The 25,000-nt window shown below is 46.8% G+C and overlaps 3 protein-coding genes across 4 annotated transcripts in view; 2 read left to right on the top strand and 1 right to left on the bottom strand.

Moving 5' to 3' along the window:
- cept1b (choline/ethanolamine phosphotransferase 1b) overlaps nucleotides 1-5,804 on the top strand; it is a 13,645-nt gene extending 7,841 nt beyond the window's left edge. For both annotated transcript variants that reach the window (XM_055158912.1, XM_055158911.1), the window contains exons 7-10: nucleotides 1-81; nucleotides 821-979; nucleotides 3,039-3,164; nucleotides 4,199-5,804. The exon at nucleotides 1-81 is cut by the window's left edge and continues 51 nt beyond it. In XM_055158912.1, coding sequence (XP_055014887.1) covers nucleotides 1-81; nucleotides 821-979; nucleotides 3,039-3,164; nucleotides 4,199-4,324 — 492 coding nt within the window. In that variant the 3' untranslated portion in view covers nucleotides 4,325-5,804. The remainder of the gene's footprint in view (nucleotides 82-820; nucleotides 980-3,038; nucleotides 3,165-4,198) is intronic.
- A 1,467-nt stretch (nucleotides 5,805-7,271) lies between these two features.
- Nucleotides 7,272-15,685, bottom strand: LOC110162497 (zinc finger protein 91-like). Its single transcript, XM_055159602.1, has 6 exons — nucleotides 15,510-15,685; nucleotides 14,818-14,993; nucleotides 14,473-14,665; nucleotides 11,386-11,877; nucleotides 10,470-11,344; nucleotides 7,272-7,986 (listed from the first exon to the last, which is right to left on the bottom strand). Exons 1-6 carry the CDS (start codon nucleotides 15,683-15,685, stop codon nucleotides 7,301-7,303), a joined length of 2,598 nt encoding a protein of 865 aa, XP_055015577.1. The 3' UTR covers nucleotides 7,272-7,300.
- A 1,289-nt stretch (nucleotides 15,686-16,974) lies between these two features.
- dram2b (DNA-damage regulated autophagy modulator 2b) overlaps nucleotides 16,975-25,000 on the top strand; it is a 15,485-nt gene continuing 7,459 nt past the window's right edge. The window contains exons 1-5 of the mRNA XM_055159600.1: nucleotides 16,975-17,142; nucleotides 18,626-18,756; nucleotides 18,840-18,907; nucleotides 22,147-22,296; nucleotides 22,983-23,093. Of these exons, the coding sequence (XP_055015575.1) occupies nucleotides 18,626-18,756; nucleotides 18,840-18,907; nucleotides 22,147-22,296; nucleotides 22,983-23,093 (460 nt within the window). The 5' untranslated portion in view covers nucleotides 16,975-17,142. The remainder of the gene's footprint in view (nucleotides 17,143-18,625; nucleotides 18,757-18,839; nucleotides 18,908-22,146; nucleotides 22,297-22,982; nucleotides 23,094-25,000) is intronic.

The raw sequence follows: 25,000 nt of genomic DNA, 5'->3' as shown, positions 1-25,000 counted from the left end.
TTAGGAGCCATTTTCTCCTGCACAAACTACTTCAGAGTGATCTTCACCGGAGGAGTGGGCAAGAACGGCTCCACCATCGCTGTGAGTGTCCACGCCCACCGGGGTCAACAGCGAGGGGTCAGAAACGCACTGCTCCAGGGTCAGAAACGCACAGATCCAGGGTCAGAAACGCACAGCTCCAGGGTCAGAAACGCACAGCTCCAGGGTCAGAAACGCACAGATCCAGGGTCAGAAACGCACAGCTCCAGGGTCAGAAACGCACTGCTCCAGGGTCAGAAACGCACAGCTCCAGGGTCAGAGGGTCAGAAACGCACAGCTCCAGGGTCAGAAACACACAGATCCAGGGTCAGAAACGCACAGATCCAGGGTCAGAAACGCACAGATCCAGGGTCAGAAACGCACAGCTCCAAGGTCAGAAACGCACAGCTCCAGGGTCAGAAACACACCTCCAGGGTCAGAGAGTCAAAAACACAGCTCCAGGGTCAGAAACGCACAGCTCCAGGGTCAGAAACGCACTGATCCAGGGTCAGAAACGCACAGCTCCAGGGTCAGAAACGCACAGCTCCAGGGTCAGAGGGTCAGAAACACAGCTCCAGGGTCAGAAACACAGCTCCAGGGTCAGAAACGCACAGATCCAGGGTCAGAAACGCACTGCTCCAGGGTCAGAGGGTCAGAAAGTTCACTGTAGACTCTGAGCAGCATCTTCTGATTTTAAAGTCCTGTCTGACCTGTTTGTCCCTGTCGGCCCTGTCTGTCTGTGTGTGTGTGTGTGTGTGTGTGTGTGTCTGTGTGTGTGTGTGTGTGTGTGTGTGTGTGTCAGGGCACCAGCGTCCTGTCTCCGGTCCTGCACATTGGGACCGTGATCATTCTGGCCATGATGATTTATAAGAAATCTGCGGTGGGGCTGTTCCAGAGACACCCCTGCCTCTACATCCTGGCATTCGGCTTCGTGTCGGCCAAGATCACCAACAAACTGGTGGTAAGAGCCGCCGCCGCTGCATGTTTACACGACATGTTTACACGACATGTTTACACCACATGTTTACACCACATGTTTACACACACATGTTTACACCACATGTTTACACCACATGTTTACACCACATGTTTACACCACATGTTTACACCACATGTTTACACCACATGTTTACACCACATGTTTACACCACATGTTTACACACATGTTTACACCACATGTTTACACCGCATGTTTACACAACATGTTTACACGACATGTTTACACCACATGTTTACACCACATGTTTACACCACATGTTTCACGACATGTTTACACCACATGTTTACACACATGTTTACACCACATGTTTACACGACATGTTTACACCACATGTTACACGACATGTTTACACCACATGTTTACACCACATGTTACACGACATGTTTCACGACATGTTTACACCACATGTTTACACCACATGTTTACACGACATGTTTCACGACATGTTTACACCGCATGTTTACACCACATGTTTACACAGCATGTTTACACGACATGTTTACACCACATGTTTACACCACATGTTTACACCACATGTTTCACGACATGTTTACACCGCATGTTTACACCACATGTTTACACAGCATGTTTACACGACATGTTTACACCACATGTTTACACCACATGTTTACACGACATGTTACACCACATGTTTACACCACATGTTTACACCGCATGTTTACACACATGTTTACACCACATGTTTACACCGCATGTTTACACCACATGTTACACCATGTTTACACCGCATGTTTACACGACATGTTACACGATATGTTTACACCACATGTTTACACCGCATGTTACACAATATGTTTACACCACATGTTTACACCACATGTTTACACACATGTTTACACCACATGTTTACACCACATGTTACACGATATCTTTACACCACATGTTTACACCGCATGTTTACACAGCATGTTTACACAGCATGTTTACACCACATGTTTACATGACATGTTTACATGACATGTTTACACCGCATGTTTACACCGCATGTTTACACCGCATGTTTACACCGCATGTTTACACCACATGTTTACACCACATGTTTACACAGCATGTTTACACCGCATGTTTCACGACATGTTTACACCGCATGTTACACGACATGTTTACACCACATGTTTACACCACATGTTACATGAAACGTTACACCACACAATACAACATGTTCCACCACATGTTACAGGACACGAAAACGACACATGAACTAAAAAACGACAACACGAAGACGACACAAAAAGGACACGTACAACACGTAAATGACATGTAAGCAACAAGACAACAACGCGTAAACTATATGTAAACGACACATAAAGGACAGACAAACAACATGTCAATGACATGTAAATGACACATAAATTGTATGTAAATTAGACGTAAACGACACATAAACAAAATGTAAACGACAAGACGACAATATGTAAACTATATGTAAATGACACGGAAACGACATAAATTATGTTCTACAACACGTAAAATGACATGAAAATGACACATAAACAACATGTTTAACGACTCGTAAACGACATGTAAACGACACGTAAACATGAGTGTAAAGGGTCAGACTGATGAGGACCGGCTCAGACTCTGCACTTGTGTCCTGTGGTTAATATTTGTCAGTTTTACGGCCGTTTGTGGATAAAAGTGTAAAAGTCCAGGACGTGCTGAAGTGTAAAACAGAATCTCTGCCTCGGTCGTCGACACAAACACAACACTTTTATTTACATTTATGGACTTTTGTGTCGTTTCCGTTCGTCGCTGCTGCTGCTGCTGCTGCTGCTGCTGCTGCTGCTGCTGCTGCTGCGTCCAACCAGGAAGAAACTTTATAAACAAAACAAAAATAAACCAGGAAAGACGGGATTTTTGTAAAATTTCAGACGTGATGATGTGAAGTGAGTTTTAGTGAAATGTGAAGTGAAAAACAAACTTGAACTTGATAGTGCTCTGAAGGGGGAGTGACTTAGCTCTTGTGTGTTGTGTGTGTGTGTGTGTGTGTTTGTTGCAGGTGGCCCACATGACCAAGAGTGAGATGCACCTTCATGATTTCTCGTTCCTGGGGCCTGGGCTTCTGTTCCTCGATCAGTATTTCAACAGTTTCATCGACGAGTATCTGGTGCTGTGGGCGGCGCTGGTGAGTCCTGCTGACCCGGGGTCAGAAAACACCGGGGTCAGAAACACCGGGGTCAGATGGGTCAGAAACACAAGGATCATAGGGTCAGAAACAGACTAGGCTAGAAACACCAGGGTCAGAGGATCAGAAACACCCAACTCCAGGGTTAGAGGGGTCAGAAACACAGCTCCAGGGTCAGAAACACAGCTCCAGGGTCAGAAACACACAGATCCAGGATCAGAAACACACTGATCCAGGGTCAGAAACACACTGATCCAGGGTCAGAAACGCACTGCTCCAGGGTCAGAAACACACAGATCCAGTATTTGAGGGGTCAGAAACCAATAACTCCAGGGTCAGAAACTCAAAACTACAGGGTGAGAGGGGTCAGAAACAAAAAAAAAACTCGTGTCAGAGGGGTCAGAAACAAACAACTCCATGGTTAGAGGGTCAGAAACGCACTGATCCAGGGTTAGAAACACACAGATCCAGGGTCAGAAACACACAGATCCAGGGTCAGAAACGCACTGATCCAGGGTCAGAAACGCACTGATCCGGGGTCAGTAACGCACTGATCCGGGGTCAGAAACACACTGATCCAGGGTCAGAAACGCACTGATCCAGGGTCAGAAACACACTGATCCAGGGTCAGAAACACACTGATCCAGGGTCAGAAACACTGCTCCAGGGTCAGAAACACTGATCCAGGGTCAGAAACGCACTGATCCAGGGTCAGAAAGGCACTGATCCAGGGTCAGAAACGCACTGATCCAGGGTCAGAAAGGCACTGATCCAGGGTCAGAAACACACTGATCCAGGGTCAGAAACACTGCTCCAGGGTCAGAAAGGCACTGATCCAGGGTCAGAAAGGCACTGATCCAGGGTCAGAAACACTGCCAGGGTCAGAAACACTGATCCAGGGTCAGAAACGCACTGATCCAGGGTCAGAAAGACACTGATCCAGGGTCAGAAACACACTGATCCAGGGTCAGAAACGCACAGCTCGACGTTGTTGTGTGACCTTGTCGTTGTGCGTTTGTGTCGTTGTGCGTCAGGTGCTGTCCCTGTTCGACCTGGTGCGTTACTGCGTCAGCGTGTGTAACCAGATCGCCTGCCACCTCCACATCCACGTCTTCAAGATCAAGAGCGTCTCCACAGCGCCCCCCGCGGGACACCACTGACACCTGCTCCCTCCCTCCTGCGCCCTCCGTCCTCGTCTCCTCGTCTCCTCATCTCCTCTCCTAACCTCCCCTAACCTCCCCTAACCTCCTAACCGCCTCGTCTCCTCTGTCCTCATGACCTCACAGTGACCTCCTCTGGTTCCTCTGGTTCCTCTGGTCCATCAGGTTCCGTCTGGTCTCCTCTGGTTCCTCTGGTCTCCTCAGGTTCCTCTGGTCTCCTCTGGTCCATCAGGTTCCTCTGGTTCCTCTGGTCCATCAGGTTCCTCAGGTCTCCTCAGGTTCCTCAGGTTCCTTCTGGTCCATCAGGTCCCTCTCTGGTTCCTCTAGTCTGGTCCCTCAGGTTCCTCTGTTGGATGAGGGGGACGTTCTTAAAACTTCTGGTTGGATCCGTCGGCTTCGCGTTCGTGTTTGAGGAAAATCCAAATATTAAACTTTAATCAGTGTCACTTTTTCATCAGCAGAGGGCGCTGTCACTCCACCCCGACGTGTCTGCTTCATCTCCTCATGTTCCTCCTCCTCATGTTCCTCCTCCTCATGTTCCTCCTCATGTTCCTCCTCATGTTCCTCCTCATGTTCCTCCTCATGTTCCTCCTCATGTTCCTCCTCATGTTCTTCTTGTTCTTGTTGAAAATGACTCCGGAGAATCTGCTCAGGTCCCGACTCCAAATCTCGTTACTTCTTTCATCCAGAGGTCATTTATACTTTTCTCCGAGTCGAGTCGAGTCGAGTCCACACTCCTCGTCCTCGTGTCTCGTCGTCGCTGCTCTGGAGGATTTTCAAAAACCTCCTCAACCTTCAACCTTCAACCTCCTCCACCTTCTGTTACAACAAAAATATTTAAACATTTCAAAGGTTCAAAAAAACAAAACTGAAAAACCAGGACTGAACCAGAACTAAACCAGGTCTAAACCAGAACTAAACCAGGACTAAACCAGGTCTAAACCAGGTCTAAACCAGGACTAAACCAGGTCTAAACCAGGTCTAAACCAGGACTAAACCAGGACTAAACCAGGACTAAACCAGGACTAAACCAGGACCAAACCAGGTCTGAACAGTAAGATGTTACTAAACTGTGTGGGACTGAGCCAAAGATGAAGTCAGTAATAAACCAGGACTAAACCCAGACTGAAACAGAACTAAACCAGGACTAAACCCAGACTGAAACAGAACTAAACCAGGACTAAACCCAGACTGAAACAGAACTAAACCAGGACTAAACCCAGACTGAAACAGAACTAAACCAGGACTAAACCCAGACTGAAACAGAACTAAACCAGGACTAAACCCAGACTGAAACAGAACTAAACCAGGACTAAACCCAGACTGAAACAGAACTAAACCAGGACTAAACCCAGACTGAAACAGAACTAAACCAGGACTAAATCTGGACTGAAAAAGAACTACATCTAGACTGAACCAGGACTAAACCAGGACTAAACCAGGACTAAACCAGGACTAACCCGGTGTGTTGCTGCTGTCGTTGCCGTTCAGTGTTCTTCTCTCGTTTTGAGTCTGGTCCGAGTCTGGTCCTGAGCAGAAGATCCTCGTCCAGACTCAGTTTGTCTCGGTCCTGGACTCATCCACAGGGGTTTTCCAGAGACGCGGTGCTCACCTGTCGCCCCTGTCACACCTGTCACTCCTGTCGCCCCTGTCACTCCTGTCACACCTGTCACTCCTGTCACCCCTGTCGCCCCTGTCACTCCTCTCACACCTGTCACTCCTGTCGCCCCTGTCGCCCCTGTCACTCCTCTCACCCTGTCACTCCTGTCGCCCCTGTCGCCCCTGTCTTTTGTTTTTGTAAGCGTTGTCATGGCGTTGGCCTTTGTAAATAAACTCGCTGTCTGTGCTTCTCTAAGTTAAAACCTTTTTTTAAATCAAACTCCGACTCCGGCTCTTTGTCCACGAACACACACCACACTCTGACCTCTGACCCCCCTCTGACCCTAATCTGACCCCTGACCCTCCTCTGACCCCCTGACCCTAATCTGACCCTCCTCTGACCCCCTGACCCTAATCTGACCCCCTGACCCTCCTCTGACCCCCTGACCCTAATCTGACCCCGACCCTCCTGAACTTCTGACCCTCTCCTCCTCTTTGACATCACTCCACATGAGCCACATCACATCACACGAGCCACATCACGAGCCACATCACTCCACACGAGCCACATCACAGAGCCACATCACACACGAGCCACATCACACACGAGCCACATCACACACGAGCCACATCACACACACCACATCACACACACGAGCCACATCACATCACACGAGCCACATCACACACACATCACACACGAGCCACATCACACACGAGCCACATCACACACACACACACACACACGAGCCACATCACTCACATCACACGAGCCACATCACACATTCACATCCGAGCCACATCGAGCCACATCACTCCACACGAGCCACATCACATCACACGAGCCACATCACACGAGCCACATCACACACGAGCCACATCACACCACACGAGCCACACACATCACACGATCACACACGAGCCACATCACGAGCCACAGAGCCACATCACACGAGCCACATCACCACACGAGCCACACCACACGACCGAGCCACATCACTCCACACGAGCCACCACACGAGCCACATCACACGAGCCACATCACACCACACGAGCCACACCACACGAGCCACATCGAGCCACATCACACGAGCCACATCACACACCACATCGAGCCACATCACACGAGCCACATCACACACGAGCCACATCACACACGAGCCACATCACACGAGCCACATCACATCACACGAGCCACACGAGCCACATCACATCACACGAGCCACATCACACGAGCCACATCACACGAGCCACATCACACCACACGAGCCACATCACACGAGCCACATCACACCACACGAGCCACACCAGACGAGCCGCCAGACGAGCCGTGAGTGAAGACGACTGGTTGAGGTAGAAAGTGATTTTTATTTGGCGTCAAACTAAATTGTGATTTTTAATGAAACATTTGATGTGAGTCAAGTCGCTCACACAGAACACATTTGTGACGGAGGTGAAGCTCAGGTCGACCCGAGCGCCGCAGTCCGTGCAGAGGAAGCGCCTGGTCCCGGCTCCTCCTCCTGCGGCGGCGGCGTCGGCGTCCGGGTGGTGTCGGCTCCGGTGCTCGCGCAGGAGGTGGGGTTTGACGAAGCCTTTGCCGCAGTCGTGGCAGGTGTGCGGCCGGAGCGGCAGGTGCAGCCGCTTGTGCTGCGTCAGGTAACGCCGCCGTTTGAAGATCTGCCCGCAAACGTCGCACTCGATCGTGGGCGTCCGGTTCTGGAGCTGCAGAGAATCGTTTAAAGACACGCGGTGGGTTTCGGCGCCGGGTTCTTCTCGTGTTCGCCGCCCGAGGGTCACGTCCGGCTCCGGCGTCGGGACCAAGTCTGAGTCCGAGTCCAGAACGACGCTCAGGGTGGAGCAGGAGTCGCGCCCGTCGTCCTCGTCGCGCCCGCTGATGTCCTCGCGCTCGTCTGTGTCGTGGTTCTCGTCGTGGTTCTCGTCGTGGTTCTCGTCGTGGTTCTCGTCGTGGTTCTCGTCGTGGTTCTCGTCGTGGTTCTCGTCGTGCTCCAGCAGGGGGCGTCGTCCTGTGGGGGCGGGGCGTGGTTCACTTTGGGTCACAGCGTCTGAAGAGAATAAAAGAAGAAGAGTTTAATGTGCAAATATGAAGAGAAATGATCTTTTTTTTTTCTCCTTTTTTTACATTTGGACTCGACTAAAAGAGTCGACTTCACCGAGTCCAAACGACACGACAAACACAGAAGAACGAATTTAATCTGTGAAGGCGACAAAACTCAAGAACTGATCCCGACCTTTGTCAGAGTCTGGAGAGTCTGGAGCTTTGTGGAACTTCAGGGTCATGGTTTTTATGTAAATGTGTAAATTTGTATTAAATCTGTGTGTCGTTCGTTCATTTGTTTTTCAATATAAAACCAAAAATAAGAAAACGGAAAAAAAACAACAGTTTTTTTCATTATTTGTCTCCAAAACCAAAATGAAAAAAACAGATAATGATTCGTTTTTTCAGTTTTCGATTTTGTGTTTAAATGAAAAATGGAAAAAACAGATAACGACCGTTTCCCGTTTACGTGACTTCAGTGACTGTGATGTTGGACTTTTGCATCGCGTACGGACTGAACCAGGACTGATCCAGGTCCGAGACCAGACCAAAACCAGACTAGGACTGAGACCGGGACCAGACCAGGACTGAGACTGAGACCAGTGGTCCGAGTGGTTCCGTGTCGTCGTCTGTGCGCTGGTTCCGTGTGGACGAGCTGCTGGTTCTGAGGTGGAGCAAAACATCAAACTGACACTTTCACACCAACGAAAACAAACCGAACTAAGAGCTTTTGGTTCAAATGGACCAGGTCCAGGACCAGACTGGGACCAGACCACAGCAGGGCCGGAGCTCGAAGCTGAGGCTCGGAGTCTGGTCCTGCTCTGGTCCCGGACCTGGATCAGGCCTGGATCAGTCCTGGTTCAGTCCTGGATCAGTCCTGGTTCAGTCCTGGATCAGTCCTGGATCAGTCCTGGATCAGTCCTGGATCAGTCCTGGATCAGTCAGTCCTGGATCAGTCAGTCCTGGACAGTCAGTCCTGGATCAGTCAGTCCTGAGTCCTGGATCAGTCCTGGATCAGTCGTCTGGTTCAGTCCTGGTTCAGTCCTGGATCAGTCAGTCCTGGTCAGTCAGTCTGATTCTCACAGTCACTGAAGTCACGTAAACGGGAAACGGCCGTTATCTGTTTTTTCCATTTTTCATTTAAACACAAAATCGAAAACTGAAAAAACGAATCATTATCTGTTTTTTTCATTTTGGTTTTGGAGACAAATAACGAAGAAAACCTGTTGTTTTTTTGTTTTCTTATTTTTGGTTTTATATTGAAAAACGACTGTTGAGTGGTTTGGGGCTGACGAGACATTTTATTTCTGTTTGGAAAATGGAAACAGCCAAAAGTTAGAGAAGCGCGAGTTTTACCAGACGACAAAATTTCAGGACTTTTCATCACGGTTCAGTGGCTGAAAAATGGATGAGTTGGTTAGGAAAAAAATAAGAAGAAAGAAGAAGAATATTTCGATACGAGAACAATGTTCTGCTTTTTTTGGCCGACAAACTCTAGATTTTCAGAAACCTCTGGTGCGTTGCTACGTGATGGTGATGGTCCCTGGTCACTACGGCCGAGTCAAGTCGCACCATTTCACTTTCAGGACACTGATGAATCTGAGTGAACAAACTGCTTCTGTTTTGTTCCTGATCAGAACATGAGTTGAGTTTGTTGTTGTGACTCATGAGTCTCGTTGTTTCCTTTAAGTTTTGTTCTTTCTTCTCTTGATCGTTTTGGATAAATTGTTCATGAAGAATGTTTCTCCTTTGTGGAGTTTGTTGGTTCAACATTTGGTGATGGGGCAGATTTATGAAAAAACTAAACTCCAGAACGAAAAAATCGAGACTTCAGAATGGAAAAATCAACTCCAGAATGAAAAAAACGAACTTTAGAATGAAAAAAAAAGAACTCTAGAACGGAAAAAACTAAACTCCAGAACAAAAAAACAAAACTCCAGAACGGAAAAACGAGACAGAACGAAAAAACAAGACTTCAGACCGGAAAAATCAAAACTCCAGAACGAAAAAACAAAGTTTAGAATGAAAAAAAATGAACTCTAGAACAGAAAAAAAAAAACCCAAAAAACTCCAGAACAAAAAAAACGAGATTCCAGAACAAAAAAACGAACTCTAGAACGAAAAAAACCCCAAAAAACTCCAGAACAAAAAAACTAACGTCAAAATAAAACAAAATGCAGAAGGAAACTCCAGAACGAAAAAATTAAACTCCAGAACAAAAAAAACGAAACTCCAGAACAAAAAAAATGAGACTCCAGAACAAAAAAAAATAACTTCAGAAAGACAAAACTAACTCCACAGTGAAAAAAAAAACTCTAGAATTAAAAAAAAACTCCAGAACAAAAACCAAACTCCAGGACAAAAAAATTAACACCAAAATAAAACAAAATGCAGAACGAAAATAAACGAGGCTCCAGAACGAAAAATCGGTTCAGAAACGACACGACACAATGTGACAAACAGAAGCTGTTGTTGGTCTTTGGGTCTCACCTTTCTCCTCCTGATGTTCCTCAGAGCTGCACTGTGTCGTCTTCTCGCTCTTCGCCGCTCCTTGGACTCGCGGTGTTTCGTGTTCGCTCCTCGCCGCCCCCTGGAGTCGTGCCGTGGCGTGCTCGCTCGGTGTGGCGTTCTCGCTCCTCACCGCCCCCTGTAGTCGCGGCGTTTCGCTCTCACTCTTCCCCGCCTCTTGTAGTCGTGCCGCGGCGTTCTCGCTCTTCGCTCTCCGCGCCGCGGCGTTCTCGCTCTTCGCTCTCCGCGCCGCGGCGTGCTCGTTGGGCGCGGCGTGCGAGCGCTGGTGCATCTTCAGGTGGTACGCCGTCTGGAAGCGGCGCTCGCACTGGCCGCACTGGATCCGTCGCTCCCTCTTCTTGGCTCCGGAGACGCTGTGGAACTGGCGGTGTCGGCGCAGTTCGGCGGCGGTGGCGAAGCTGCGCGCGCACCTGCCCCTGTCGCACCTGTGGCGCCCGCTCTGCTCGCTGTGGGCGCAGGTGTGGACCAGCAGGCCTCGCTTCTTCGTGAACTTCTTGCCGCAGTGGCTGCACTCGAAAACCCCGTCCTGTTTGTACTCGTGTCGGCGCTCGCTCCACTCGCACCGACGTTCCTTCACCTTCTGCTCCCACGCTCCTTCACCTCGCTCCCGACGCTCCTCTGGATCTTCTGACCCTCTCCTTTCCTCCTCCAAAACCTCAGACCCTCTCGTCTGCTCCTCTGGACAGAAGTGAGGGCTGTTCTGCTCCTCTGACCCTCTCCTCTGCTCCTCTGCATCTTCTGACCATCTCTTCTTTTCCTCTAACCCTCTCGTCTGCTCCGTTTGCTCCTCTGACCTTCTCCTCTTCTCCTCTGACCCTCTCCTCTTCTCCTCTGACCTCTCCTCTTCTCCTCTGACCCTCTCCTCTTCTCCTCTGACCCTCTCCTCTGCTCCTCTGACCCTCTCCTCTTCTTCTCGCTCGTCTGCTCCGCTCCGTCCTCCGTCTCGTCCGTGTAGCTCCAGGGATGCTCCTTCAGCAGATGAACCCTCAGGAGGTAGGGTCTGGTGAAGCTCTTCCCGCACTTGGAGCAGGGGTGGGGTCTGACCTTCAGGTGGTGGAGCTGGTGATCTTTGAGTCGCGTCTCGAGGGCGAAGCTCTTGCCGCAGACGTGGCAGGCGTGCGGCTTCTCGTCCTGGTGCGTGGTCAGGTGGTGCTTCAGGTTCTTGCGGTTGGTGAACCTCCAGCTGCACTGGGGGCACTGGTGCGGCCGCGCGGGCGAGTGCAGCAGCAGGTGTCTCCGCAGGGCGTTCGCCGTGAAGCATCTCACCTCACACTGGTCGCACCCGAAGCCCTCGGCCCCCGTCGGCGTTTCCTGGAGGTGGAGGAGGCGTCTGCGCTGGGGTCGGTGGGCGACCTGGACTCTGTGCTTCCTGAGAACGGAAGAAGGTGAATTCAGTGAGTGTGTTTACAGCACATCAATAACCCGGTTATGATCGGGATTTTTGAGTCTCCCGGTTTCTTCATGGTTCATCTAAACCACAGGTGTCAAATATGCGGCCCGGGGGCCAGATCCGGCCCTCCAAGACCTTTAATCTGGCCCTCGGCTGATTTTCTACTCAAATATTTTTATTATATTTTTTATTAAAATGGTGTTAATTTTCTGTGGTGTTTATCACAGCAGCGTCTCCAGCGTCTCTGTACGTGGCCCCTCCCACCAGAGCAGCACAAATGAAGACTTGTCTCTTTCCAAACGCTCTTAAAGGACGATCGTTTTGACTGTTGACCGTGACACCCTCATCAGAAAAATGTCCAACATGAGAAAAGTGGAGCCGAGTGCAGGATTTTACAACAAAAATTGACTTATTCTTATTTACAGACAAGTTCATGTTCAAACTTTGTGTTGAAATTGTATTTTTCTTAAAGTTTCAGGTTGTTCATAATATTATAATATTTTGTAAAAGAAAGAGTTCATCAATTAAAAAAGATTTGTGTAATAGATTTGTGTTTCTCTGCACAAATATTTGAACTTATTGTTATTTTTGGGGTTTATATGACATGAGTTTTCTGATCCGGACACTTTGGATCAAAGTCGGTTGGACTCGACCCCCGGAACAAAATTAGTTTGACACTTCTGATCTAAATGCAGTGTCCCGGTTATTAGAAACCGTGTTACTGTAGCTGGTTTATTCCGATAGTAACCGGGATACTGTGGCATGTAAACGCAGTATCCCGGTTACTGCAACATAAAGTTGAGTCACATGTGTCCAAAAGACACTTTCCAGCCTTTCACCACAACAGTAGAGACATAAATAAATTGACCAACATAAATAAAATGACCAAACGAGTGAAATGACTGTAAAATAAAGAGCTGCACTAAACCTGCACATGTACAATCTGCACTCGTGTGACACTGAAAAACTAAAACATGAACTATCTCCTGAACAACACACACAGAACAGACTCACCATCATCAGCACCTCTTCTGTCACTAAAACAACTCACATAATCCACAGAGTCGTGTCTTTTAGTCCAAAAGAAACTGAACCACATCAGCGGCACAAGGAGCAGCTGTTTTTATCACCGCTAACAGTTTATGCTAATTAGCCAAACGGTCTTAAAGGTTGTATGGAGGATTTTTTAAAATATTTTTTCTAATTGTCAATGAAAGTTCAAAATAGAATTATAAAGAAGCAGCAGCCTTGTAATTATGATGACCAAAAAAAAGAATGAAAATCCATCAACTGTGGATGTAGTGAGGGCAGATAAACATCAGCCAATAGAAAACAAGGCTACCTCTTTACCTATTGGCTGTTAGGTTGTCAATCAAACTCCCTACGTTTCTAGCGTCGCTGACTTGCCGACGCGCTGGGATTGTGTGGTTTATGTTCGCGGTTCATGTTTAGCGGTTCTTGGCGTCTTTTTTGAACTGTAGCTCTCAGTTTGCACAAATTTTGATTTACTGGCAGAGAAGAATTCACGACCGGTTCGCCGCAAAAGAAAGTCTGTTTTTGATGTTGCTGAAAGAAGAAGAGAAGGGGAAAAGGTGCGAAGCGCAACATTTATAAAAGGACAAACAGTCGCTGCATTTCTCTTTCCTTGGAAAATCTTCTATACAACCTTTAAGTTTTGTGTCTAGTGTTTCTGGTTTATATGTTGTAAAGTTGAGTTTATTTCTGCAGAAGATTTGACTGAAGAATCTGTTGGTTTGATGTGAGCAGTGGATTGTGGGAGATCTCGTAGCTCCTTAGCTTCTGACGCTAAAGGAGCTCACGGTTTGTATTTTTCCTGGTTTATGAAATTGATTTAAGTTCAGTTTTGCGCTTGTGCATTTGTAAGATTATGTGAAGAAACCGGGACACAACATTTGATCATGTGACGTGGACATGAGTGTCCAGGTTTGTCAGTGAACATGTAAACACAGAAACACGAACACTGACAGAACCTGGACACTGATGAACATGTGACACACTCTTTGGTCTTTCCATCTGCTCCGTCGCCGCTCACAGCTCGCTCACACTCTGCGGCTCAAGTGTCCTGCCGAGAGACACAACAACAGTTTGGTGAGCCGGCGCCCCCCTGTGGCTCCTGGTCCCAGTGTCTCCCACCAAACCAGACCCGGACCTGCAGCAGAACCGACGGCCGAGCTCAGGACGGACAAGAGCCGTGTACAGTTCAGTGTCGACTCAACGACTGTCGCCTCTGTTTTTGATTTGTGGATCTCACCAACAAAACACTAAAGTTGTGTTCAAACTGCACCTGAAGTTCCCAAATCCAACTGCCCCTATGTTCCTGTATCTGAAATTTTAATGATTTTTTCAAATGTGACCCAGGACACTTGGATTAGTCCTGGTTTAGTCCTGGTTTAGTCCTGGTTTAGTCCTGGTTTAGTCCTGGTTTAGTCCTGGTTTAGTCCTGGTTTAGTCCTGGTTCAGTCCTGGTTTAGTCCTGGTTCAGTCCTGGTTTAGTCCTGGTCTCGTCCTGGTTCAGTCCTGGTTTAGTCCTGGTTTAGTCCTGGTTTCTCTTACCTGATGTTTTTCTCTTTTATTGTCTGGAGTTTTCGGAGGGTGAATGTCGCTCCCCGCTCTTCGTTGCGGTCCTGGTTTTGTCTGTCCTGGTCCCGGTCTTCTTGGTGCCGGTCCTGGTCCTGGTCTTGGTCCCGGTCTCGGTCTTGTCGGTGCTGGTCCTGGTCCCGGTCTTGGTCCGGTCTCGTCTTGTCGTCTGGTCTTGGTCCCGGTCTTGTCGGTGCTGGTCCTGGTCCCGGTCTTGGTCCCGGTCTCGGTCTTGGTCCCGGTCTTGTCGGTGCTGGTCCTGGTCCCGGTCTTGGTCCCGGTCTCGGTCTTGTCGGTGCTGGTCCTGGTGTCGGTTCAGACTGTGGAACTTGGCGAAGCTCCGCCCACAGACGCGGCAGTCGTAGGTTCGCTCGGCGTCGTGCATCAGCCTGTGCGCGCGGAGCTGCTCCTTCGACAGAGACGTCCTCCCGCACTCGCCGCACTTCCACAGACGCGACGCGGCACTGCCCGCCGCGCCGGGCCGCCATGTTCTTTTACTGAAGAAAAAAACAGACCATAATTCAGTTACAGACGACGAGGTGAGGTCAGAGGTCAGTGATTGGCCAGTGTCTGTGGTCGGTCAGTGTCAGTAGTCGGTCAGTGTCAGTAGTCGGTCAGTGTCAGTAGTCGGTCAGTGTCAGTAGTCGGTCAGTGTCAGTAGTCGGTCAGTGTCTGTGGTCGGTCAGTGTCTGTGTTGGTCAGTGTCGGTGGTCGGTCAGTGTCAGTCAGTGGTCGGTCAGTAGTCGGTTAGTAGTCGGTTAGTGGTAGGTCAGTGTCAGTGGTCGGTCAGTGTCGGTGGTTGGTCAGTGTCGGTGGTCGGTCAGTGTCAGTCAGTGGTCGGTCAGTAGTCGGTCAGTAGTCGGTCAGTGGTCAGTAGTCGGTCAGTGGTAGGTCAGTAGTCGGTCAGTGGTAGGTCAGTAGTCGGTCAGTGTTCGGTCAGTGGTCGGTCAGTGTTCGGTCAGTGGTCGGTCAGTAGTGGGTCAGTAGTCCTGCGCCTGCAGGGGGCGTGGTACCTGCAGACCCTGTGGTGCAGCTGCAGTTCTCTGGCGTAGGTGAACTCGAGTCTGCAGACGGGGCACTGGTGTTTGGAGCGGTCGTGGTGCCGCGTGTGAATCTTCAACGCTCGAGACGTTTGAAACGATTTCTCACATTTTTCACACTTTAAAAGTCCGTCTGCTCCGGACGCCATCTGCACACGAAGAAGAAGGAGAAGGAGAAGAGAAGAGTGAAGTCCTTCACAGACTCGTTCACACTTTCACCTCTGACACTTTTAAAACAAACTGATTCCACTTTTATCAAAAAAAGAAAAGCAACACATTTAAAGCCACAGTGTGTAACTTTTTTAGTCCTGGTTTAAGTCCTGGTTTTAGTTTAAAACTATCCCATTTTCAGTCTCGGCCCCAGTCTCTGTCCCGGTCTCAGTCCCCAGATCTAGACCAGGACTAGACCAGGACTAAACCAAGACTAAACCAGTTCTAAACCGGGACCAAACCAGGACTAAACTGGGTCTAAACCAGGACTAAACCAGGTCTAAACCAGGACTATTTTAGGTCTAAACCAGGTCTAAAGCAGGACTAAACTTTGCTTTACACCATTTTCACAAAACTTTGATGTGCTCTCCAAACTCCAAACTTTTTTTTTTTTTTTTACGCACAACTAAATAAACGCATCGTGGAACCTCTGAAATAAATTAAACAATACATTTTTAAAAATCCAGATTCACGGAGTTTTTTCCAGCTGCTTCACGACAACAACAAACAAAACAAACAAATGAAAAAACCCCGTGAAAACCGGGACTGGACCGAACCCGGGTTTACACGACCTGAGAGCGCATGTGCAACAGTGTGAGTCTGTAAACACCACACATTTATTTATTTTTAATTTACTAACCTCAAGAAAAATTCCAGTTTACGGAGAAAACCCCACGCGTTGTCCCGAATTTCCCCCTGCGCTTTGTCCTCCTCCCCCCTCCGCAGCTCCGCGTCTGAAAACGACAAACTTTGACATCAGAACGTCAATAAAACGCAACATAAAATCAGGAATAAACAAACGCGACGCTAAGTTTCGTTATTACGTTTTAAGTGAAGCTTTAAGCGGAAATTCTGGAGTGTTGTGGTCGTTTTTTCGGAGTCGGTCTGACGGAGTTGAGCGCCTGAGAGTCCAAACCCCGGGGAGAGCGCGGGGAGCATGCGCAGTGAGCACGGCGTATGTTTATACCGCGGCCATCTTGGTACGGGGACTAAACCAGAACTAAACCAGGTCTAAACTGGGACTAAAACAGGACTAAACCAGAACTAAACCAGGACTAAAACAGGACTAAAGTAGGACTGAACCAGGACTAAACCAGGTCTAAATCAGGTCTAAACCAGGACAAATCTAGGACTAAACCAGGACTAAACCAGGTCTAGTCTCGGACTTTAAACCGGCGTTTTCTCCCGTACCAAGATGGCGGCCTTTGTTGACGTATCGTTGACGTAGACGCGGGAGTCGTGCGTCTGCGGCTCGTGCTCCGCTGCTGCTGCTGCTGTTGTTGTTGTTGTTGTTTTTCTTGTTATTTTTGTTGTTGTTGTTGTTGTGTTTGTTCGGGGAGCTCCGGAGCCTCCCCCCCGTCCCCGAGCCCCGGCGGAGCTGCAGCCCGGCGGAGAGGTGAGGTCTGCGGGTAACGTGAGACTGATTAGCGCCGCATGAAAAACACGAGAAAATGTGACCGAAAAACTTAAACTTTTACACTTTTACACTCTAAACCTCCGGAGACTCTTGTGCGTTTGTCAAATGTTTGTTAAATGTCGTTTTTATCGCGTTTGACTCGGGTTCGTTTTTGTTTTTTTGTTTTTTTTTTTACAGTAAAAATAATTTCGTTTCACTTCCTCCAAAGAAACATCTGCGACTTTAACGAAGCATTTCCTCTTCAGCTTCAATTAAACGTTTCCTTCAAGAGGCAAAACTAAACCAGGACTAAACCAGGTCTAAACCAGGTCTAAACCATCAGGGCTAAACCAGGACTAAACCATCAGGGCTAAACCAGGTCTAAACCATCAGGGCTAAACCAGGACTAAACCAGGACTAAACCAGGTCTAAACCATCAGGGCTAAACCAGGACTAAACCATCAGGGCTAAACCAGGTCTAAACCAGGTCTAAACCATCAGGACTAAACCAGATCTAAACCACCAGGACTAAACCAGGTCTAAACCAGGACTAAACCAGGTCTAAACCAGGTCTAAACCATCAGGACCAAACCAGGACTGAAACCAGGATGAACCAGGTCTAAACCAGGTCTAAACCAGGTCTAAACTACAAACACTAAACAGGACTAAAACAGGTCTAAACCAGGACTAAAACAAGACTAAACCAGGACTAAACCATCAGGACCAAAACAGGACTAAAACAAGACTAAACCAGGACTAAACCAGGACTAAACAGGACTAAACTAGGACTAAAACAGGACTAAAACAAGACTAAACTAGGATTAAACTAGATCTGAACCAGAACTAAACCAGGACTATTTTGGGACTAAACCAGGTCTTTTATTATTTAATTTCATCTTATTATTATTTTTATATTCTTATATTTATTTTTTTTTTTTCAGATTTTTTTATTTAATTTAATTTATTTTCATTATTTATTTCATTTTTTTTTCTAGTATTTTATTTATTTTTTTCATTTTACTATTTATTTCAGATTTTTGAAATTTAATTTTATAATTTTTCATTATTTATTATCATTTAATTTTTTCCTTTTTTATTACAATTACTGTCATTTATTATTTAATTTCATCTTATTTTTTTCATTATTTCCTTTGATTATTTTTAATATTCCATTCCATTTCTCTTTTCTTTTTTTTCTTTTCTTTTTATTATTTCTTTAGCTTGTTATTATTTCATTTTATTATTTTTCATAATTTCTTTCTTTTTTTTAAAATTATATTTCATTATGTATTTATTATCATGTCATTTGATTGATTTTTAAAATTTGTATTAAATGTAATTTTTAATTTTTATTTTTCCTCTCTCTCTTGGTCTTCATCGTGGTCTTGGTCTTGGTCTCGGTCTCGGTCGTGGTCCTGGTCTCGGTCTCGGTCCTGGTCTCGGTCTCGGTCCTGGTCTCGGTCCTGGTCTCGGTCTGGGTCAGATGTGGTGGTTCGAGCAGGGTCTGTGCGCTCTTCCCGCGGCTCTGGTCGTGTGGACGTCCGCCGCCTTCGTCTTCGCCTACATCACCGCCGTCGTCCTCAGACATGTGGACCCCCTGCTGCCCTACATCAGGTACTGCACCCGTCTGCACCCGTCTGCACCCGTCTGCACCCGTCTGCACCTGTCTCCTCCTCTCACCGTGTGGTTTGTTTCAGTGACACGGGGACCATGGCTCCGGAGCGCTGTGTGTTCGGGATCATGTTGGACGTCTCGGCCTTTTTAGGTAAAACCCTCAGAGCAGCGACGGTTCAGATCCTTCGTTTATAAAAAATCTGAGGCGCCGAAACGTTTTCTCACACAAAGAAAAGCAGGAGTGAGATGACTTTTCTCGAAAACGCGAATAATAAGAGTTTAAAAATCGTCGCAGAGGCTCATCGTCCGCGTGCAAATCAAATCTCCTGACGCACTAATGTTTGAGCATAGGTGAAAATTAAATCAGACGTTTTTAATGAATCTCCCCCATGAGCCGGCTCAGATTTGGCTGAAAAAAATTCTAAAAAATTTCTAAAATGACCAAATGAAAGAATCTCAAATTTTCGCTCAGTCCCTTGAGTCGTTCCCAAGTTGTGGCCCGTTGAAATTTTTCGGGCCATGTTCACTTTTTCTGAAGCCTTAATAGACGCATCAACAATCTCAAGAAGACTTTTACATTTATGCAGTTCGCAAACACATTTTTGGAGTCGTTTTCCGCTGTTTGGATCCAACAACCACAACAATTAACGATGTCCGAATCCCAAAACTAAAATATGACAATATCAGAACCAGAAACAAATTGAAATGGTTCAAAAGACTTGAAAAGATCGACTTTGTCAACAGACTCGTCCCACTGGGAAAACAAACATGGAGGTTTGATGCTCACTTTTTCACAGGATCTTTCCCAGTTTGATTTGTACGATGACCTGAAGTCTGAGATTCTTGATGCGTCTGTTAAAGACTTATGGACGTACAAATGTGCCGAAGTTTTGAATTAGAATATTTCATGATGAATGAAATAACTTGAATAAAAAAATAGTTGAAATGGAAATAATTATTAAAAAAAAAAACATTAAATGTGATTGGTGGATGTGATTTTACACGACGTTTCAGCATCTTTAATTTAAACTGACAAAACCAAAGTTGAGAAATTCAAATTGCAAAAAATTCAAATAAAAAAAAATTCAAGTTGAGAAATTCAAATAAAAAAAAAATTCAAATAAAAAAAATTCAAATAAAAAAAATTGAAAAAAATTCAAGGTGAGAAATTCAAATAAAAAAAATTCAGTAAAAAAAAAAATCAAATTGAAAAAAAATTCAAGGTGAGAAATTCAAATTGCAAAAAAATTCAATAAAAAAAAATCAAATTGAGAAAAATTCAAGGTGTGAAATTCAAATTGAAAAAAATTCAAGGTGAGAAATTCAAATTGAAAAAAAATTCAAGGTGAGAAATTCTAATCGAAAAAATTCAAGGTGAGAAATTCAAATTGAAAAAAATTCAAATTGAAAAAAATTCAAATCGAAAAAAATTCAAGTTGAGAAATTCAAATTGAAAAAAATTCAAATCGAAAAAAATTCAAGTTGAGAAATTCAAATCGAAAAAAATTCTAATTGAAAAAAATTCAAGTTGAGAAATTCAAATAAAAGAAATTCAAGTTCAAATTCAAAAAAAAAAAAAAATTCAAGTTGAAAAATTCAAATCGAAAAAAATTCAAGTTGAGAAATTCAAATCGAAAAAAACTCAAGGTGAGAAATTCAAATGCTTTTTTCCCCAATTATTTCCATTTAATCTATTTTTTAATTGAAGTTATTTCATTCATTGTGAAATATTCTAATTCAAACCTTGTGTCTCGTCTGTACGTCCACAAACACTCACCCAGAATTCAAAACGTTTCTGTTTTGTTCAGACAAAAGTGGAACAGTTCGAGCTCTCGTTGTTATAATGAAGAAATATTTGTGAAAAATTTAGAGCTGAAACTGTCCCTTTGGCCTGATTTGTCACTTCCTCTTCTGTTTTTGTGTCACGAGACAAAAATAAAAAGTCGACTAAGGCCAAAAACAGAAACTGACACGATTTTACAACATTTATAATAAACTGAACATATTTAAACACTCAGATGAAGTTAAATTAAATTATTCAATTTTCAGAACTTAAATTAAATGACTATTTTCTGAATTTATTTATGAATCTGTAGTTAACCGTTTCATTCAATAAATCAGCGAGGATTTAAGACGTTTAAAATTCAGATTTCAGACGAGTTTAAATGAAACTGAACACAATTCCACAGTTAAATCTTCAATCGTTTGAGAAAAAAAACACACTGATGTTTTTTTCTAAACTGTTCTTTCTTGTCCTCGTGTCCTTGTGTCCTCGTGTCCTTGTGTCCTCGGTGTCCTTGTATCCTTGTGTCCTCGTGTCCTTCTATCCTTGTGTCCTCGTGTCCTGTGTCCTCGTTTCCTTGTGTCCTCGTGTCTTCATGTCCTCGTGTCCTTGTTTCCTCATGTCCTTGTATCCTCATGTCCTTGTATCCTTGTGTCCTCGTGTCTTCGTGTCCTTGTATCCTCGTTTCGTTGTGTCCTCGTGTCCTTGTATCCTCGTGTCCTTGTTTCCTTGTGTCCTTGTTTCCTCGTATCCTTCTGTCCTCGTTTCCTTGTGTCCTTGTATCCTCGTGTCCTTGTTTCCTCGTATCCTTCTGTCCTCGTTTCCTTGTGTCCTTGTTTCCTTGTGTTTCCTCGTATCCTTGTCCTCCTTGTTCCTCGTTTCCTTATCCTTCTGTCCTCGTATCCTTCTGTCCTTGTTTCCTCGTGTCCTTGTTTCCTCGTATCCTTCTGTCCTTGTTTCCTCGTGTCCTTGTTTCCTCGTATCCTTCTGTCCCCGTATCCTTCTATCCTTGTGTCCTCGTGTCCTGTGTCCTTGTGTCCTCGTGTCTTCATGTCCTCGTGTCCTTGTTTCCTCATGTCCTTGTATCCTCATGTCCTTGTTTCCTCGTATCCTTCTGTCCTCGTTTCCTTGTGTCCTTGTTTCCTCGTGTCCTTGTTTCCTCGTATCCTTCTGTCCTCGTTTCCTTGTGTCCTTGTATCCTCGTGTCCTTGTTTCCTCGTATCCTTCTGTCCTCGTTTCCTTGTGTCCTTGTTTCCTTGTTTCCTCGTATCTTTCTGTCCTCATTTCCTTGTGTCCTTGTTTCCTCGTGTCCTTGTTTCCTCGTATCCTTCTGTCCTCGTTTCCTTGTGTCCTTGTTTCCTCGTATCCTTCTGTCCTTGTTTCCTTGTGTCCTTGTTTCCTCGTATCCTTCTGTCCTCGTTTCCTTGTGTGCTTGTTTCCTCGTGTCCTTGTTTCCTCATGTCCTCGTGTCTTCATCTCCTCGTGTCCTTGTATCCTTGTTTCCTCGTGTCCTCGTGTCTCTCATGCCCTCGTCTCCTCATGCCCTCGTCTCCTCATGCCCTCGTCTCGTCCTTGTGTCTCTTGTCCTCGTCTCCTCATGTCCTCAGGTGTGTTCACGGTGTACGTGCGGTACAAACAGGTGGGGGCGCTCTCCTCGGACTCGGACTCTCGTCTCGTCGCCTTAAACCGACTCGGACTTTTCTTCGGAGTCGTGTCGTCGCTCGGGATGTGTGTCGTCGCCAACTTCCAGGTCAGAGGTCAAACACGACAAAGATTTTAGTTTGAATCTTGGTTTAGTCCTGGTTTAGACCTGGTTTGTCCTGGTTTAGACCTGGTTTAGTCCTGGTTTAGACCTGGTTCCTGGTTTAGACCTGGTTTAGACCTGGTTTAGTCCTGGTTTAGTTCTGGTTTAGACCTGGTTTAGACCTGGTTTAGACCTGGTTTAGTCTGGTTTAGTTCTGGTTTAGACCTGGTTTAGTCCTGGTTTAGACCTGGTTTAGTCCTGGTTTAGACCTGGTTTAGACCTGGTTTAGACCTGGTTTAGTCCTGGTTTAGACCTGGTTTAGACCTGGTTTAGTCCTGTTTAGTCCTGTTTTTAGTCCTGTTGTTTTAGTCCTGGTTTTAGTCCTGTTTTAGTCCTGTTTTTAGTCCTGTTTTAGTCCTGTTACCTGTTTTAGTCCTGTTATAGTCCTGTTATAGTCCTGTTTTAGTCCTGTTTTAGTCCTGTTTTAGTCCTGTTTTAGTCCTGTTTTAGTCCTTTTTAGTCCTGTTAGTCCTGTTTATCCTGTAGAAGACCTGTTTTAGTCCTGTTTAGTCTGTTCCCCTGTTCCTGTTTTAGTCCTGTTTTAGGGGGCCTGTTTTAGTACTCTGTTTTACCTGTTTTAGTCCTGTTTTAGGTTGGTTCCTGTTCCTGTTTTAGTCCTGTTTTACCTGTTTAGTCTAGTCCTGGTCCAGACTCTGGTCTCGTTCTGGATGCAGCCCGAGGTCCACAGCAAGACCCTGTTCAAGACCCGACTCCTGCTCACGCTCTGGACCTTCTGCTCCATCATCAGCAGTATCCTTTAGACCAAGGACCAAGACCAGGACCAAGAGACCAGAGACCAGGACCAGACAGAGACCAGGACCAGACCAGAGACCAGGACCAAGACCAGACCAAGACCAGAGACCAGACCAGACCAGACCAGACCAGACCAGACCAGGACCAGACCAGACCAAGACCAGGACCAAGACCAAGACCAGAGACCAGACAGACCAAGACCAGACCAGACAGGACCAGGACCAGAGACCAGGACCAAGACCAGACCAAGACCAGACTCCTGCTCACGCTCTGGACCTTCTGCTCCATCATCAGCAGTATCCTTTAGACCAGGACCAGGACCAGGACCAGGACCAGGACCAGGACCAGGACCAGAGACCAGGACCAGGACCAAGACCAGAGACCAGGACCAAGACCAGACTCCTGCTCACGCTCTGGACCTTCTGCTCCATCATCAGCAGTATCCTTTAGACCAAGACCAAGACCAGGACCAGGACCAGGACCAGACCAGGACCAAGACCAGAGACCAGGACCAAGACCAGGACCAAGACCAGAGACCAGGACCAAGACCCGACTCCTGCTCACGCTCTGGACCTTCTGCTCCATCATCAGCAGTATCCTTTAGACCAAGACCAAGACCAGGACCAAGACCAGGACCAAGACCAGACCAGAGACCAGGACCAGAGACCAAGACCAGGACCAAGACCAGAGACCAGGACCAAGACCAGGACCAGAGACCAGGACCAAGACCAGGACCAAGACCAGAGACCAAGACCAGAGACCAGAGACCAGGACCAAGAGAAGACCAGAGACCAGGACCAGGACCAAGACCAGACCAGAGACCCGACTCCTGCTCACCTCTGGAGCTTCTGCTCCATCATCAGCAGTATCCTTTAGACCAGGACCAAGACCAGGACCAAGACAGGACCAAGACCAGGACCAAGACCAGGACCAGACCAGACCAGAGACCAGAGACCAGGACCAAGACCCGACTCCTGCTCACGCTCTGGACCTTCTGCTCCATCATCAGCAGTATCCTTTAGACCAGGACCAGACCAGACCAGACCAGGACCAAGACCAGGACCAGAGACCAGAGACCAGAGACCAGGACCAAGACCAGAGACCAAGACCAGAGACCAAGACCAGACCAGAGACCAGAGACCAGGACCAGGACCAGGACCAGAGACCAGGACCAGAGACCAAGACCAGAGACCAGACCAGAGACCAGGACCAGAGACCAGGACCAGAGACCAGGACCAGGACCAGAGACCAGGACCAGAGACCAAGACCAGAGACCAGGGACCAAGACCAGACCAGACCAGAGACCAGAGACCAGAGACCAGGACCAGAGACCAGACCAAGACCAGGACGCAGACCAGACAGGACCAGACCAGACCAAGACCACCAGAGACCAGAGACCAAGACCAGACCAAGACCAGACCAGAGACCAGAGACCAGACCAGAGACCAGACCAGACCAGACAGACCAGACCAGAGACCAGACCAGACGACCAGACCAGACCAGACCAAGACCAGGGACCAAGACCAGGACCAAGACCAGGACCACGACCAGACCAGAGACCAGACCAGAGACCAGGACAGAGACCAGAGACCAGACGAAGTTTAGTCCTGGTTCAGTCCTGTTTTAGTCCTGGTTGAGTTCTGTTTTAGTCCTGGTTGAGTTCTGTTTTAGTCCTGGTTGAGTTCTGTTTTAGTCCTGGTTGAGTTCTGTTTTGGTCCTGGTTGAGTTCTGTTTTAGTCCTGGTTGAGTTCTGTTTTAGTCCTGGTTGAGTTCTGTTTTAGTCCTGGTTGAGTTCTGTTTTAGTCCTGGTTGAGTTCTGTTTTAGTCCTGGTTGAGTTCTGTTTTAGTCTGGTTGAGTTCTGTTTTAGTCCTTGTTGAGTTCTGTTGTCCTGGTTGAGTTCTGT

The sequence above is a fragment of the Boleophthalmus pectinirostris genome, unplaced genomic scaffold (assembly GCF_026225935.1).
Source record: "Boleophthalmus pectinirostris isolate CB_2022bp ecotype Guang Dong unplaced genomic scaffold, ASM2622593v1 HiC_scaffold_23, whole genome shotgun sequence".
Classification (NCBI taxonomy): domain Eukaryota; kingdom Metazoa; phylum Chordata; class Actinopteri; order Gobiiformes; family Gobiidae; genus Boleophthalmus; species Boleophthalmus pectinirostris.
The sequence above is the reverse complement of the archived record's forward strand: the minus strand, read 5'-3'. Positions and strand labels throughout refer to the sequence as shown.